Source organism: Protobothrops mucrosquamatus, unplaced genomic scaffold (genome assembly GCF_001527695.2).
Source record: "Protobothrops mucrosquamatus isolate PMUCROS unplaced genomic scaffold, P.Mucros_1.0 scaffold822, whole genome shotgun sequence".
In the NCBI taxonomy this organism is placed as follows: domain Eukaryota; kingdom Metazoa; phylum Chordata; class Lepidosauria; order Squamata; family Viperidae; genus Protobothrops; species Protobothrops mucrosquamatus.
This window is the reverse complement of record NW_015387083.1, coordinates 639,790-657,814: the sequence shown is the minus strand read 5'-3', so window position 1 is coordinate 657,814 and position 18,025 is coordinate 639,790. Positions and strand designations below refer to the sequence as shown.

Below are 18,025 nucleotides of genomic sequence, written 5' to 3'. Positions count from 1 at the left end.
ATGTGCATGATACTGGCAGAAAGACAAAATGGCAATTTGCAAAATATCCATCCTGCCACCTAGAATTTTCACACTTGAAAATGACCAGAACTGTTCATGATCAGATATAGATTCTCACATCTTCGCACAGCTATTTCAGTAGTCCTTCATGATCAACCACACACAAAAAAAGATGCAAAATGATCTCATACAAAACATAGTTTCTTCATCACTACCCTTTCCTCTCTCTCATCTAAGAGTTACCGGTACCTAATTGAAAGTAGTTATTTAGAATAACAAAGAAGAGTAGAGGGTCTTACTCAGGCAGAACTGAAAGTCCAATTAGAAACCTGTTATTTAATTAATTGATTAAACCATTGCCCAGAAGATTTAGCATTAAAAAACTATTATAGATTCCTGCAAGTATTTTGTCTGAGAAACAGATCTTCAATAAGCTTACACACCACTATATGCTCATTGGTTCAGGTTTTCCAAGCAAAACTCCTTGTACTATGCTGGAGGCTACACTTAGAACCCTCCAAGTGTTAAGATTGGAAAGTCAAGGTGATTTGGAGCACTGTTATCTGAAGTAAATGGATCCTTTTGTTTTCCCCTCCACACAAAGTCACTCTGTACCCATGAAATTTGGAGTCATCAGGTTACATCTGAAAGTCTATCTGTCCTGTTCAATGAAAATTATACTTAAGAAACAAATGATGTTATCTTCCCAAGCTAACATGAGGCAGCTTCAAACATTACTACTACTAAGAAGATATTTTATTTAGATGTGTGTCCCATCCCACTCTCAACCCACAATATATATCTGAATATAAAAACATCATGCATAAATCTTGAAACTAGAAAAAAACAGAATATATCTTAAAATGGAAGAATATGCAAAATAGTACAAAATATTTATCACAATCCCTAACTTATTTCCATATCATTTCGTATTTATAAATATTGCTTCCCCAAATGCCTTCTGTTGTTCTGTGTGTCACTCCAGCCCCTTTGGTCTATCTTGATTGCCTATTCATGCTAAAATGTTAGCAACCACTCATTTCGAGCTACTTAAATCCTAAAAGCATCAGATATTTAGCTCACCCTGAATATAGCCTGATCCTGTAGGGTCCAGACTCCCAAGGAATCTTCCATTAGATGTGATCATTAAGGTGATTAAATCAACTGAAATCACAATCCTTTTTTGCCTTAGCATTCTTTATTATCTATTTTTCATTTCAGTGTCTCATTTTTTTCTACAATCAGCATCTGCTGTCAGCCAAATGATCTTCATTTGGATTTATCATGAGCCATCTACTCTTTAGTTCTTGTCATAAAACAATAAACTTATTTTATTAAAAAAATTGAATTGCATGAAGAAAGTATTCTTTCAATCTCATGTGAAGATATCAGATATATCTAAATATACCTAATTCTGTTTTTTTCCTGGGGAAAATACTTATTCTAAGCTTTATTCTTATTAATACAGTAGCTAAAGAAGGATATTGGGGACCCAAAATATGTCAGCTTGATGGACCTATTGAGATATGTTAACATCATAGCTTTCAGCGTCTACTTTTATTCTTCTGAATCCTTTAGCCTCCTGAACAAAGTAAGTTATTTAAATTATTGAACTCTGCTGTAAGAACCAGTGATATAAAGGACAGTTATCTTTTCCAGATGTGTTCTGTGAATTTTGTTGCCTGAAGCAGATGGCTCATTTGTATCCTTTGGGGGACTCACCACTTTGATTGCAACAAAAATAATTCATCAGTGCTTCCAGTGTGAGTGTGTACAGGGATAACAAGTTGTATCCATTGACAAAACAGGGAAAACTTGCAGTTTCAGTAAAATGCCTCCACAAGCCAATTTTGATAAAGCAAGCCTATCTTCTCCTGTTCCAAGAAATATTGTAACTCATGCTTCTGGTATCTACAGAAGGGGTGAAGATGGTCTTGGTCGTTGATCTTAGGAAAACTTTGTCTAGCTTCAGTCAGATGCTTGTACGATTGGCTTAATAACTCAGATTGAAAATAAAGCATTTGCATGGGTGGAGCACTTGAAGCAAAAATAATACTACATAGGATTTCAGCCAGCTGAATTGCATACTCTTTGCCTATGAATTCCTAAAAAAGCATTTATCCAAACAAAACCCGGGAAGAGGTAGTGGCAGACTACAGAGCAGTATTTTGAACGTATCTCTTCTACCTCTGTTTCCTACATGATGATAATTGCAGAGTCTGATGATTGAGCAAAGTAATTGCCAATCCAAGTAACGAAAGACTGAGCATCTCTTCCCAGTTTATATTCCAGAGAGTGGGGAACTGAGAAGTAAGCGATGTGGGATATGGAGAGGTTGAGAAGTCTCAGAATCCCCATTGAATAGGTGTGACAGTGTAACCAAATGGATATACAATATGTATGGCATATTAAAAGAAAGTAAGGCTGGATTGCACAATCATTCTTGTCATCTTGATTTTTTAAAAACCCTCCTTCTTCCCCCCCCTCAAGGATGCCCAAGTTCTCTTTTTGCAGGTTATTTGTTCCAGATTCACCTATAATCCTGATATTTCCTGTGGTCTTGCATTCAAATACTAACCAGGTCTAGCCTTGATTAGCTTTGATGAGCTGAGTTGAACAGGAATTGAAGGATTCACAAGACAACATGGTCTTGTATTTAGAGACTACATGACAATTTTTTTAGACAATGCTATTTCCTATAGATGGAAAATTCAGTGCTGCCCAGACTGGTATCTGCCATGTTTGCTCATTTTTTACCTACTGTAAGCTCCAGCATGTCTTGTAGAATGTACCATAGGAGGTATTTAATGCACAAGGTAAGTGTCTTGATGAAAATACCAATATAGCCATAGTTGCTCAGATAGCCATAAGTGAGGCTTCATATGGAGGAGTATTATACTTCTATCACCTCAATGTCTGTGTGTGTCTTCATCATTTCATTAATAGCAGCTTCAGATCAGAGCTGCTACACTACTATGGCATCTGCCGAGGAAATATTACAGTCCCTAAGCAAACCATGGAAGAGCTTAATGCTTGACCCTGTAGGGCAAGCATTTTTATTTGTCCCTAGAGGCAGAGTTCTATGCAGGTGATCAGAATTAAATTGAAATTCTCTTAAGAAGGAAAATAGTCTGCGAATCCGAAGCCACGGGATAAAATTCTGGCTGGATCTAATAAAGGGGAGACTAGGTGAATATGATTCACAACACAAAAGAGATTTGAATATACAATACTAGCTTCTCTTGCACATTCTAGTCTTTATAACCTTCCCAAGGTCCAACACTAAAAGCTATCTAAGGTAGGGTGCAGTCCTGTTCTCCCATGCCTTTTAAAATTTATATCTTGTACCTCAAATTCTATACTTCCTTTATTACTTGCATTTTAAATGTTAGGAACATCCATTTCTGCCTAATGTTCCAAGAAAAGTTAATGAACCTAAGAACCTCACTGAATTAAAGACAAATGCATTGCTAAAGATTATTGCATTATTTCATTCTGATTTCATGATTATACAGTTATGGCCCATTAAAAATCCAGGGCATTGTTTTTATTTTATTTTAGCAATTGCATTTCCTGAATTATGGCTTTTTTCTCCCTGAAGCATCAGCAAGAAATGGAATACTAAGTATTTTGAGGGGGCACTCAATATGTATCCTTTAGGTTTTGATCATACTCAGAATTCTAAGTAACTGACATGTTGGTGTTTGAAGATTTTCTTACATCAAGTTTCCTGTAGACCATATTTATTGGGCACTTTATTCAAAGAAGGAGAAGGAGAAGAAATTGTTTGGCCAGAATCTGAAGCTGCTAATTATTCAATAAATGCACAGCACTGATTGATTTTCCTGTCCTATCACTGCTCTTCCCGCATCATCAAATTATGCTCTCTAGGATTTGTATTCTGCAATAAGTTGCAGCAAAAAGAATTTATATCCCCTTGCTCAAATATTCAATAGCATGAAACAGTGAAATGCAAATACAAATCAATTAATTTCATGATATTGCACCAATACATTTTTAAAAGGAACAGCAAATGGAGAAAAAATGGATGCCTGATTGTTTAGCTTTTAGCAAACTGGTATAGAATAAAGAGCAAGGAGTTTGGTTTTGAAAGGAAAAGGATTTGGGATGAAACAGGACTGCCTCAGGGATTGATGGGTTAATAGTGCTTAACAGAAATATGAAGCAGTTACTAGGTAATCTTGTGATAGGATGATGGGTAATATAGAAGCACCTTAACTATTATTTTGCCAAATCACAGGTAAGCCTGGATTTCATCATGTGTACCTAGCCTGGAGATTATAACAGCATAATTCAAAATGTAAGGGAAATCTAATTTTTTAATAGCCCATCTTTATACTAAGAACCATTGCTTCAATTTGCATTGGGTTTGGCTGGAAAAAACTAATGCAAATATGATTGTATGGATCATATGGTGTCTGAGAACAGAAAATTATTAATTACAGAATGTAGTTCTTCACAGACTAAATGGCCTTTCTAGCACTGGAGAATAGCAAATCAAGTTCATGTTGATGAAAAATAGGTCTTATAAGGAGACCTCTACTGACCCTATGGTACCTTTAATTAAGCACTGAAAGGGGGATTAAAAACGGAATTTCCATTATCCAACTGTGCATTGCCAAAAGGGAGTTCATAATCTACTTCAGTGGTAATAACTGATGGAGGCCAATAGCATGACCATAGCTGGATTTCTGATAAGACAGTTCTATCATTCGTCTTTATTTAACACAGCAACATTTGACACAGAGGCGCTTTCTTTTGAAGAAAATGGAGTACGTAGAACACCTTAGAAAAGTTCTTATGATAAAAGAATGCAATAATGAGGACGATATTGAATCTTAGAATACATAGCACCGAACCTCAGTAGAGATATAGTATATAAAACAAACGAGATTATGGGTGGAGTATCAAAAAGAAAAAAGCAGCATGGTTTATATTAGCATTGCACCGATTTACAGCACCAGACAGTGAAGAGTCAACCTGTTATAAACCTTCTGCCAGTCAACTCTCAAAAAGTTTTTACATGTCCTAAAATATAAGCAGCAATTAAAGTAAGTTGATGTGTTATTTTAGTCACAGTGATTTACTCTGTTTCTGGAATACAGACTTGTGTGCCTTATTATTTATATATTGATTTATGTAACCACCCACTTTGACCCTGGTGCCAAACATTGGACTAAAATTAGCAGAAAACAAATAGGTGATGTATAATATATAAAAACTGAAAGTAAACTTCAAACAATTACAATTCAGTGTGGTTACTATCCTGGTTTTCGGCAGATAAAATCTACTCCCTTTCTCTTGATGAGGGAGTAGAAAATTAGAAAAAATGAAGTATTTGTATTTAGCATGAGACTGCAATTTTTTGGTTTTGGCCTGCTTGAGCATCTTTTATGGTGAAACCGAAGGCCAGAATCTACGTCTATACAGCAATTCAAAGTCCCATTATTGTCAGAATCCTACCAAACTCCAATCCAGAAATTAAGTATTGAACTCTATCAAATTAATCTGGTCTTTACACTGAAAACATAGTTTTACAAGTGCTGTTTCAGTTTTTCTCTTGCAAACAGCATTAAAACTCAATCAAGACCTTGACTGAGTGTTGGTACTTGACAAGTGTATAGTATAGTAGAGATCATGACTCCGTTATCTCTTCAGGCCACTATTGGATACTCATCCTCTATCGCAGTGATGGCGAACCTTTTAGAGACTGAGTACCCAAAAACTGGCCTTGCCCTGCCCCGCCCCCTGCCCCACCCCCGCTCCATCCCCTGCCCCGCCCTCGCTCCACCTCCACCCCGCCTGCCCGCAGGGCCACTCACCGCCTCCAGGGCGCGCCGCAGATCGCCCAGGCAGCCCAGCAGCGCCATGGCGGCCACGCCCTCTGCCCGCGCCCCGCAGCATCAACTGTGCGTGATGGGGCGTGAGGGCAGAGTCTTGTCTACGCTGCCTGGCTGCCATGTCCTTTGCTGTGCTGCTCCGCATGGGCCACGCTCAGGGGCGACTCTCCTCCAGGGGGGCTGCTGGTGAGGAGGGGGTTGTGGGGGGAGGCAAGGCTGGGGCAACGGCACGTGTGCCCACAGAGAGGGCTCCGAGTGCCGCCTCTGGCACCTGTGCCATAGGTTCGCCACCACTGCTCTATCATGTGAACTCCCCTCATGAGTAGAATAGCATCTATACTGAATTTAGGGAAGTCTTGTTTGGAAGTTATTTATTTTTTTTTGGTCCATAGCTTTTAAGTTCAGCTTAGTTTACTTGGGCTTTCGCGGTTTCTGTTGGTATGTCCTACTTTTACGAATTTGAAGTTTTTGAATATTTTTGCCCTCTGGTGGTGGCAGCGAATCATACAGTGCTTTGGCAGGATATCCTGGTGGTAAATGTGGTATAGCACCTTTGTTAATCCTGACTGGGTAGATTTCCTCTCATCTCACAAATATTTTAGGATGGTTGCATTGTCCTGTTTTCACATTACCAAGAGGTTTGGAAATTGCCAGCTTCTGAACCATCCATTATCTTAAGTCCCATTAGAATGACTTTATCATAAATCTGGTCAGATAGTTAGGCGGTCAACTGCTTAAATCAGCCATTTAATGACCTTGACTATATTGGCTCCCACATACTGGCATCAGATATCATATACACTTATAACTTTATGAGCAAGTGAGCAATTCCGCTACAATTTCCAGAACTTACTTTGGTACTTTCTGGTGCCAGTCCTGCCTAGGACTTCACCATGGTCTTGAAGAGTGCAAAGTTCCTTACAGCAGCCAAACCACTTCATAGGCCACTGTCAGCTGGGAACCTGGTCTCAAAAATTGTGTATACTAAGTTTCCCCCCACTTTGTAGGCATGAATCTTCAAAATATTCTAGAGGTAGCCTGCATCCTGAAAACTTTTCTATCAACTCTTCGGGGAGTGTTGGACTGGTTGCAGAGGATACTTGACTCTTCAGTTTATTTCTTGTTAACTGGCATATTTAATTCTTCCTCAGTTTATATTTTAATTTTTCTTATAGTTCCATTATTTTAATTTTCTCCTCGTTCTTCCATTCCAGTCTCTTAAATTTCATCTCAGTTTGTACTTCTCATGTCCTGAGCTCAAGCAGGTAGATGGATCCCATCGAGTGCTTGAGATGATTTCCATAGCCTTTGGCACAAATCTTGGAATCTACACAAGAAAAGGTGTGTCCCCATTTCTCAGTGGTATACAGGAGTTTTTCTGCCCCTTAACACTAGCCTGAATATCACATCAAATCTGGAAGTTACTGTGTCACCACCTATTTTCCAGGCAGTGCCTCTTTTGATATCCTCCCCTAAATTCAATTTATGAGAATGACAGAGGCTCTGCAGCCTGTACTGCCTTTCTGGTAAATAAGAGATAACATGGAAAAAAGTTAAATAATTTCTATAATACAACTTCCTACCCTTGTAATATAAGTGAGTGTGACTATTAGTTCCAATCTTTCCCTCTCCCTTTGGGAGATAAATCAACCTCACAACAAATTTAAAAAAGATATTTATTTAAGTAACTCAAAAGGAAAATGAATTTGATCTACAAAAATACATCCAATATTCTGAGCAAACACAATATGGTCCTGATCGACTGTAATTAGAGATACTGGGAAAGAGGTGGTTTTGAAAATTTGTCAGCTTCCTAGACATTAATAAGTAAATCTTGAATTCAGTCTGAAATTACTCAGAATGTCCTAAATGTGCAGAGATAAAGGGGGGGGGGAGAAAGAGGCTTTTAAAACAGAGAGAAGAAATTAGAACAATGCGATGTCCAACTAGAGCAATTATTGATTTCTGTAACAAAGGATTTAAAATAATCTGAATGGTGCTGGGGAGATTCAGTACACTCTATTTATTTTCCCAGCATAGATACGGAAACCTCTTGCTTCACAAGTTTGGAATTGTTTTTGTCTTTTAACTTTTCTCTGTCTATGAGAGGAGTTGAGGAATCTCTAAGCACATGTGATAAAGCACAGAGCCAAGAAGCTTATATTCAAATTCAGATACTGTCTTAACGTTTAAACAGGTAGGAAGGCTGCATATTATGAATACAGGGTGACTATTCATAAGAAAAACTATTCTCCAACACATACACCTATGATAGTTTAGCATCTCCCTCCTTGTTCCTTCTGAGCACCCACAGTTCTAAATCTATAGCATCCAGTTTTAAATCTCATTTTAAAAAGTCAAAATTATACAATTCTTAGTGTACACAACTGTATAAAATACAATTTTACATATCGTCTGAAATTATCTGAGCAGTCAGATTCAGACTTTCTACACAGACTTCAATCTCTGGAATGCAGAATTCTATTATGAATTCAGTAGATAATAGCTAATACATTTTGGGGGAAAAACATGGAAGAAAAAATGCATACTTAGCTAGAATGTGTTTTATAATAATCATGCTCTGCTTCCACCAATGAATAAAGTCTCCAATTCAGCAGTTGTGGGATCCACTGAATTAACCTCTTCTTTAAAAAAGTCGTCTTCTTCAAGTTTCTTCCACCAGGGCCACTGCATGTATTTTAACATTGTATTATGGGATTGTTTGGCTTTGGTTGCCACAGGAACTGATCTGCTCATAAAGACATTCAGATCCCTCACGGTACATTCTGAGAGACTTGGAGCATCTATGGCAAAAGTAGATATCTTTCTTTAGAAGACTTAGTTAACCTCTGCATTTGCAGCTTTTATCATTTTGTTTTCAAAGTAGCATCCTACAACAATGCAATAGTAAATACAAATAGGAGCAATGCAGCTAAAGAATTTGCAGAAGCTACATATTCATGCTACATATCCCTTGTGAAAGGAAAGAAATCAAAGAACAGAGAGAAGCATATAAAGAAGAGAAATTGCCCAGATCAAAATAAATAGAAATCATAATGGTTTTTCTTGGCAGTTTGGAGTAAGGTTGAATCGTATGTAAGTAAGTTGAATGCATAAGGGTTTATGTCTAACATATGTAATTTGCTATTATAAGATTCATTTATGGATTGGATTATTGGATTGCTTAAAAAGATTAGAACAGATTACATTTAATCTGAAACTAATTTTTCAGGCTTTAGAGCCCAATTGAATTTTAGCAGTAAATGCTGTGAAAGTACAGCTCATTTTACTACTTATTTTGTGGTAGAAAACAATAAAAAGATGTTGATGTTCAACATCTTATTTCTACCCTTCTCAATTATGCATTATGTCTTATGTTAGATGAGAATATGCAGTGTTATTAGTACATATCAAACTTAGGAAGGACTAAAAATGATAGAAACAAAATTATAACTAACATTTTAAAAGGCAAGTTTATTCAATCCTGAACAAGCAAACATTGGTTTGCATTAAGAAATTTCTACATGGAAGCAATTGTAATAGTCAACAATGGGACTAATCATTGAGAGAATGCAATGGCAGGTAATAGTATAACAGTGTGGGCCAAAATTAAAATATTCTCATGGGGAAAATATCACTTGAATTTTCTGCTTTAAACACAAAAAAATCTCTTGTGTTGTTTCTGAAGAATGTTGTGGAAACTATTAGAACTACTGAACTAGTAGAGATGGCAAAATTAATTTGTTTGATTAGAGAAAGCTCAATAACTACATTTACTAATGACTGGAAAGCTCTTATGGACTTCTTGCTAAAAAAAAGAATTTGTAATTTATGGGTTTGAACATTAGAAAGCATAGCTTAGGGAAAGAACAAAATTATGATAAGGTGAGTTGGGCTGAGAGCGAGTGACTGGCCCAAAATCCAGCTGGCTTTCAAGGCCACCAAGTGCAGCTTATACTGTACCAAGGCGATGCACTGTCCCTGCTGCTGTTCTGTCTATCAGCCAGATAATCACAGAGACTAGTTAGAGATATATGTGCCAGGATGGAACTACCACTCTATTAAATAAATGAAACATATATGATATATGTAGCTATAGATTCTCTAGTCTCCTCCAGAATAAGAGTGCTAAGACCATATTTGTGTGATCGTGTGTGTGTGTGAAAACATTAGAACTGCTCAAACTGCAAACGAAAAGCATATGTTGTATTTGCCAAAATGTTCATAGTTAAGTTAGCCTATGGCAGTGATGGCGAACCTTTTAGAGACTGGGTGCCCAAAAACTGGCCCCGCCCGTGCTCCATCCCCTGCCCTGCCCCTGTCCCACCCCACCCCGCCTGCCCGCAGGGCCACTCACCGCCTCCAGGGCCCGCCGCACATCACCCAGGCAGCCCAGCAGCGCCATGGCGGCCATGCCCTCTGCCTGTGCCCCGCAGCATCAACTGTGCGTGATGGGGTGTGAGGGCAGAGTCTTGTCTACGCTGCCTGGCTGCCATGTCCTTGGCTGTGCTGCTCTGCGTGGGCCACGCTCGGGGGCGACTCTCCTCCAGGGGGGCTGCTGGTGAGGAGGGAGTCGTGGGGGGAGGCAAGGCTGAGGAAATGGCATGTGTGCCCCCAGAGAGGGTTCCGAGTGCCGCCTCTGGCACCCGTGCCATAGGTTCACCACCACTGGCCTATGGTAAGATGGGCGGCCAATAAATTTTATAAATAAATAAATAAATAATAAATAGTAATTCTTTCAGCACCTCCAAATGGTCAATGTGAAAAATAGAATTTAAAAGGAGCACAATTATAATAGTTCAGCATCAAGAGGATATATGAATTCATAATTTACACAGCAGTGATGATCTCTGAAGAAAATTCAAGCTGGGCGAAGCAGTGTCTACTTGGATAATTCAGGTTTGAATATTAATGTTGATCAGTATTCACCACATCAAAAACTAACCTGGGAAGACAAACTATGCAAGAGCAAAATGAGACAGACACGTACTTAACAATTGATCCACATCAGTGTGAACCTGGACTAGCAAAGCCTCTCGATGTTGTTTTGCCTTCTGGTTTTTTTTTTCTCTCAGCATATAGTGGGCTAGTTTTTCCTGGGCTTGGTGATGAAGTTCTCTGCTCATTTCTTCTGACATTGCAGAAGCCTGGAGAAAAATTACAGTCTCTATCACCATTAACGGTTATCAGCTTCAAACCTTGGTAAAGGTCTGCAGCACAACATTTGCATTCCTTGGATAAATCTAATCACTGTGCTTCTTTCTATGTTTTCTCTCTGAAGCCAGTGATCCATCTCTGAATAAATGTAGTTTCTTAATTAAGATTTGGGAAGAAGCAAATTCCTATTACTAGATTAAAGAAAAAACCCAAACAACCCTACCAAATAGTTTATGTTTCTCATACCAAATAAAAGCAAATCAGGTAATTCATGGCATAGTTTCAGTTTATATAGCTATGATAATTTAAGCACTATTGGCATGTTTTGTTAGGTAAAGGGAATAAAATTAAAGAAAATATGTATATGGATTATTACTTTTCAAGATTTGAAGGCAATGTTGTAAAGCCGTTATAGGTAATCCTCAAATTACGACTGTAATGGAGCCTGCATATGGTTATAAAATGAGTCAACCACACAACCAATTTGATTTTACAAATTTTGTTGTAAAGGTCATTAAGCAAATCACAGTGGTCATTAAGTGAATCCATGGCTCTGCTTTACTTTGGATGCAGAAAACCAGAAGTAAATGCCAGGTTTTGCCAAAACCATTGTAAAATGTAGTCGTATGACTGTGGAATGCTGCAAAGGCCCATAAATGTGACCTGGATATTGAGTTCTTCAAGTGCAGTCACATGGCCACGGGTGTGTGTGTGTGTGTGTGTGTGTGTGTGTGTGTGCAACCTTCAGAATGTTGAATCCAAGTTGCAGGTAACTCCCGGTTAGGTCCGTCAGAATTTAAACGGTCACTACGCGACCAGTTGTAGGTGTAGGACCTCTATTATCACTGATTCCTATCATTCCCCCCCCCCCGCCGCCAATGTGTGTCAGCTTCTTGCTAAACCAGCTTATCAGCCTTAAAGTTTCTGCAAAATACCCTTATTTCTAAGCAACTCAACTGGCAGTTCTGCAACAAATATACATAAGACACCTGTCAGTCAATGGCTTCTGTGACAGAATTGTTGTCCAGTCACATATAAAGCATCTTAAATCCTGGAGAACCTTTTTGTATTCTAAAGAACGTAGATCTTTACACATAAACTTTCACAGTCGTATGGTCTATTTATTCTCATTTTGAATGGCAGGAGGAGCAGAGTGTTGCACGGCAGAGTAAGTGGAGTGCAGGGTGCCAGAGGTGGCTGGGACACTGCACTGTGATGCTGAGGTAGTGGGCCACGGCATGAGAATTAAGCCGGCACACTCCTTGGCAGGGCTGGGATTGAATAAGAGGCCTGGGGTGGGGGGTGGCTGATTGAGATTGCTAAAGGTTGTGGGCCTCTACTTCAGCTCCAGTGCTTCTGCCAAAGCAGGGCAGTCAAAAGAGCATAGATGGGAAGATTGATACGCAGGTGGGGGAATTGAAGCACACCTGCAGTCATAGATGCAAGTAGATTGCTAAGCACCCAAAATTTGATCTTGTGACTTCAGATGTGCTGGAATGGCCTTAGGAGACCTCTGTGCCACCGCAATTTTGAATACTCACTGAATAACATTCCCATACAGCAGTTGTCAAGTAGTTTGTAATCAACTTAAATTTACAGTGGTTAGTCTGGTGTGGGTATTAGTAATGGCAGATGTGCAATGACCAATGACACACTTCCAAATTATTTCCATAATAACTAACCACAGCATGACATTGGACCATTCTAAGTCTACACTCAGTTAATTTAAGACTACTGCAAAATGTACAGCTCTAGACATTGCAGTACTGAAATGTCTGCCAAGAATTTTTTGAAATATCCAGGAGTCTTCAACAAGCTTGAAAAGAAAATCCAGGAGATATATGTCTGTGGAGATTCTCAGTCCTCCAGGTCATAGTTGTCTCAAAGGTGTTTTTTTTTCTTCCAAAAGACAACTGAAATGTTTTTTTCCTTGAGGAAGAAGAAGAAAATGTTTCACTTCTCATCCAAGAAGCATCTTGGATGAGAAGTGAAGCATTTTCTTCTTCCTCCTCAAGGAAAAAACAATCCAGTTGTCTTTTGGAAGAAAAAAGCACATTTGAGACAATCCAGGGGATAGGGGTATAATGATGACTTACTGGGTGCAGTTTGATATAGCTTTCCACCTTTTGTTGCAACAATATCCTCTGCTCATCCGAAAGAGATTCAGGCTGCTTCCAGAAAGAATGTTTCTTTCTTCTTTTCTTCTCCAAGAACTTAAGCACCTTATTGAAATAAAATATTAATAAAAAGTATCAACTCTCTACCGAATCTTATTAGGTCAGGTTCACGGAATGCCTTCTTAGTGACATGGAAATTTTAGAAAAAGAAATGTTACATTATCTCTATCTTCAATGCAGATCAATCTTGATGGATCACATTTAAAGATTTTTAGTGTATCTTTCTAAACAACTGTCACACCCTGGACCCTGCAGTGTTCTCCACACCCTCTTCACGAATAGGAAAGGAGATGGATCCTGTAATGGTGGCCATGAGCCCTAATCCTCCATGGATGACATTCATTCTTTACGACTCACTCTAGTAAGGTCTGAAATTGAACTGGTGGGCAAGCATTACAGCTGCAGATGCAGCTAAAGTTGTCACACTTGTTAAAAAAGACATTGAGAAGGGACTTGTTTGAACCATGAAGCCATTGCAGAGATTTGATTTAGATTTGCACTGATTACTGGGTTGAAAAACAAATATTAATTATACTCTTTAGAGTTTTCTTTGGCCAATGCGCTAAGTAGGAAGCCCATAAGAAAAAGAATATCCTTGGTAAAAGACATCAAGAATCAATGTAGCTCAGTATTTTGTTCCCTAATGAGTTTCTACAATGTGTGATAATTACTTTTGTTGCTAAAAATTATGACAAAATAAGGGTCCCCCCCCCTTGATCCTTTTTTTCAGGCAGATACTGCTAGAACAAGGCTTACTTCAACACTGACAGCATGGTTCAAACAACTTAGTTTATACCATGACTGAAATAAGGAATAATTTGATTAACCGGTAGCAAAATTATAGCAAAGTTTTGCTTTACAGCCTTCTCTAAGCAGTTTACAGAGTCATCCTCGTTTTACCGACCTCGGAAGGACGGAAGGCTGAGTCAACCTTGAGCCGGTGAGAATCAAACTGCTGAAGTGCAGGCAGCCAGCAGAAGTAGCCACCACAAAAACAAGAATAGTTTTTAAATGTGCTATTGAAGTGCCGTGTTTCCCTGAAAGTAAGATCTACCCCCAAATTAAGCCATAGCTTGATTTTTTTGGGGGTGGGCCTAATATAAGCCCTAACCCCAAAATAAGTCCTAGTTTTGGGGTGAGGTGCATGCCTAAAAATCAAGCTAGGGTGGGGGCGTGGAGTTTACCATTGCAGCCAGGCCTCCCATGGATCGACACTTGCCTTACCTTGGCCCACTTCTTCTGCGGCCGAAGGAGCAACTTCATTCTGCAGCTGAGAGAATGGAGCTCAGACTGCATTTCGCAGTCAGAAGCCTTCCGAAAGGCCTCTGCAGCCGAGAATCGGGCTATGGATTCAATCTGTAGATCGGTTCTCAGCTGCACAGGCCTTCCGGAAAGGCCTCTGATGGCGAAATGCATGCCGGAGCTCCATTCTCAGCTGCAGAATGAAGCTGCTCCTTCAGCTGCAGAAGAAGTGGGCCAGCTGGGTGGGGCTGTCGATGCTGCTGCGGCAAGGTGAGTTGAAAAGACACCTCTCCAAAAATAAGACCTGGTACCTCTTTAGGAGGCAAAAAATAAAATATAATAAGACCGGGTCTTATTTCTGGGGAAACATAGAGTAGTACTATTCCAATTTGAGTCTTGCAGACCAGACCTTCTGAAACATTGCTTTTAATGAATCACTTGGGTTTTTGTAGACAGCAGTGTTCTATAGCATCCTAATTTAAAAATATAAGTCAGAAGATGTATTGGAGGTCCTGAATTTGAAATGGTTTCTTTAAAAAAAATATAGTGATGCAAAAGGTTTCATCTCATGCCAACAGTTGGTTTGTGTACTAACCGCTCTCTGAATGAGGACAGCTGCTTTATATTCCTTGAGATTTCTTTTTTGCTGATGAAAATTTCTCCTTGCTTTAAACGCTCTCCAGTATCTTTGGATAGTTAGGGCTGATTTCTCTCTCATTTCATGCATATACTTATCTACTTGACCTGGGAGATAGAGCATATATATTCATTATTAGAAAATCAGAATTCACACAAGCAGATAGATTTGAATTTCATTCTAGCTAGATGAAAGATGCAGAAAAGAAACCATACAGGGTTAGAGTACCACCTTTTTTTAAACAGAAAGCCACTGTAGTTATTTCCAGGATCATTTTGTAGACCATAGGTATCTAGGCACAGCATGTTTACCTGCTATCTCATGGATACGCACAATATGACATCACAGAATTGATATAGTCTCCAAATTTGTACTCAACCTAGAGGTATCAACTGAATTCTAACTTTTAATATGATAGGAAGGGAAATATTACAATATGACTATATTATTATAGAACTACAGTCTATAGATATATAAACTATATTATTATAGATAATGTTTGATACATTATATTTTTGTGCTAACCCTACCATCTATTTGTGCATTATTTAGATAGGATCTTGTATTAAATACAACACTGAACTGTTACACTATTATTTAATATTTAGACATATTGTTAACTTTTACTGAACAATTCTGGCTCAGCTCCAAGCTACACTTCTGGTTTAGGTCATTAATAGTCAAACGCAATTGAGACTTCCAGTTTTGCGCATAGCGCCTGGCCAAGGGGTTGCGGAGCTCTGCACCCCACAGTTAGTTTCATGCTGCCAGGAGACCCTAAATGGGTCTAAAGTCGCCCTGGAGAGGTGACAAAGAAAGGGGGTGCTCCGATGATCGTGGAACAATGGTCGTTCCGCTTGATCTGGGGGAAGCCCTCCAACCCAATAGGAGAAAGACTGGCCACACCTCACCGACCAGCCCAAGCTACTTGCAACTGAAGTCCAAAGGCACCAGAAAAAGGATGAACAGTGTGCTTGAAACTGGGTGAGGAATTTGATCTTCTCTCTCCTATTTTTATATCTGATTTCCTGGAAAAGATCTCCAAGAAGCAAAAATCCTCCCAAAGTGAGAAGGGAGGGGACTACACCCCCACCCTCCCATAGACGGAAGCGGCGAATTAAATTCTTATTGGGAACAAAAATATATTGAAATGAGGTTAAAAATACTACAGTCTGGATAAATTTGAAAACTAAGAAAACTGCTAAAACTTCATACCTGAAAAAGTATTGATAAAATTATATATATATAAAAATAATAACTCTTTGCTTTAAAAGTTGGAAAACGAACAGTGACATCTAGTGGAGGATTAGAGAAAACTATAGCTGCATTGACTCAGAATTTGGCAAAACGTCCAGAAATAGCAAAAAACAGCTGGGAATAAAGCACTGAGCTATCTACTATAGAGTGAAACTATATATGTTTAGAAACTGCTGACCTTCTGGGATTATAAATACACTGAGCTGCATTTTTAAGTTTAAGAACTGTTTGCAGAGAAAGAAAAATCTTGGCCTTTGGCTAATCTTCTAAAGGGGAATTCTGGAAAGCTTTCAAGTGGTTAAACACTTTGGATTGAAATCTTGGCTTGTTGATAATTATAAGACCCCTGAAAAGAAGAATTGTTACAAAATATTGTTTTCAATGGTGCCTTGATAAATTGGAAATGTATTGGATTATAAAAACCATATATAAATATAAGAACTACATAAGACTTGGTTGTTTGGATTTTAAGATGGGCTGGTTTGATAAAGCTAATTAAAGAGACTATGGTACCAGTGAAAAACTACTTAGAGAGGGGAGATAAAATGGATGTTGTATATTTATCTAAAAGTGATACCTAATACCTCCTCCTGAAGACTCCAGCTTGGAACATCAGAGATCTGCAGGAAAAATGATTCAAGACAAAGCAAACACATTCCAGGAGAAAATATATGCAATGCTGAGACAGATTCAAATGATAATTGTCTTAAATCATGACGAGATTAAAAACAACTTTGATAACATAAATGAACATATCTCTAACTTAAACTTACAATTAAATAACGCTAAAAAAATAACAACAAAGAATGAACAAACAAATCAGACAATAGAATACAAACCAGAGGAAAGTGACTCAAATATGGAAGCTACAAATGAAGAGAACTACAACTTAATACAAACAAAAGAAAATCCGCAAAAATTTTGCTACAACAAAGGAAATAAAAAAGATGTTTTATCTTCCAGGACCTCAAAATAAACTGATGGGGAAAAAAAGGAGATTTAATAAAATGGATTAAAGACCGTCAGAAGAACCATCAAAGCGTGGGAGACAAAAAACGAATATTCTACTCAACTTGTCTCTTTTTATCCCCAACAACATCTACAAAAATACAACCTGGCAAGCTAAACCTACTGATTTGGAAAGCGACCTGCCAAGAGAAGAAGATTAGAGTTAGAGTTAAGAGATGTGATTCAACTTACCAGATGGAATACTATATGACTAAACACTTGTTTGAATACGGTTAAAAAAAAAGTTTGGATGACTTCCGGCTTGAATTCCTGTGCCGATGGCAGCTATTCTTTTGGCTGCCTGCCCCGAGGACGCGTAAAAGCCGCAGGAGCAGCGTTAAACAGCTGCTCCGCGGCTTGGAATCCCCTTCCCCGGGAAAAGGGGAGGGGGGAGAGTTTCCCTGATAGGGGTAGAACTCCCGAGCTCTCACAGTTTTATAGCTGTGGGGGTGGAGGTGAGGTCCCCCAGAGTCAGGGTTTTCTCTGTGCTTCGGGCTGCCTCCGTTCTATGAACGAAGCCAGACACGGATTCAACCTCTGCTTATGGAGAGATCGTGAGTAACTTTTGGGAGCAGACAGAGCGATCCAGGTGCTTGGAAGCTGCATGGATATGAGCCTTCAGCTCTGATTTTAATAATTTCTCCATTGGGATTTAAAGTTTAAGAAGAAAAAAAGAAAAAATGGCC

At 38.8% G+C, this 18,025-nt stretch overlaps 1 protein-coding gene across 2 annotated transcripts in view; it reads right to left on the bottom strand.

Annotated features, from left to right (window-relative positions):
- Nucleotides 1-7,538: 7,538 nt before the first annotated feature.
- IQCB1 (IQ motif containing B1) overlaps nt 7,539-18,025 on the bottom strand; it is a 22,997-nt gene continuing 12,510 nt past the window's right edge. The window contains exons 10-14 of one of the 2 annotated variants that reach the window (XM_015818920.1): nt 15,033-15,181; nt 13,115-13,240; nt 10,852-11,008; nt 8,411-8,665; nt 7,539-7,726 (exon numbers count right to left, since the gene is read on the bottom strand). In XM_015818920.1, the coding sequence (XP_015674406.1) occupies nt 8,436-8,665; nt 10,852-11,008; nt 13,115-13,240; nt 15,033-15,181 (662 nt within the window). In that variant the 3' untranslated portion in view covers nt 7,539-7,726; nt 8,411-8,435. Of the gene's footprint in view, nt 8,666-10,851; nt 11,009-13,114; nt 13,241-15,032; nt 15,182-18,025 lie in introns of both variants that reach the window. The other variant, XM_029284677.1, reaches the window with a different exon arrangement.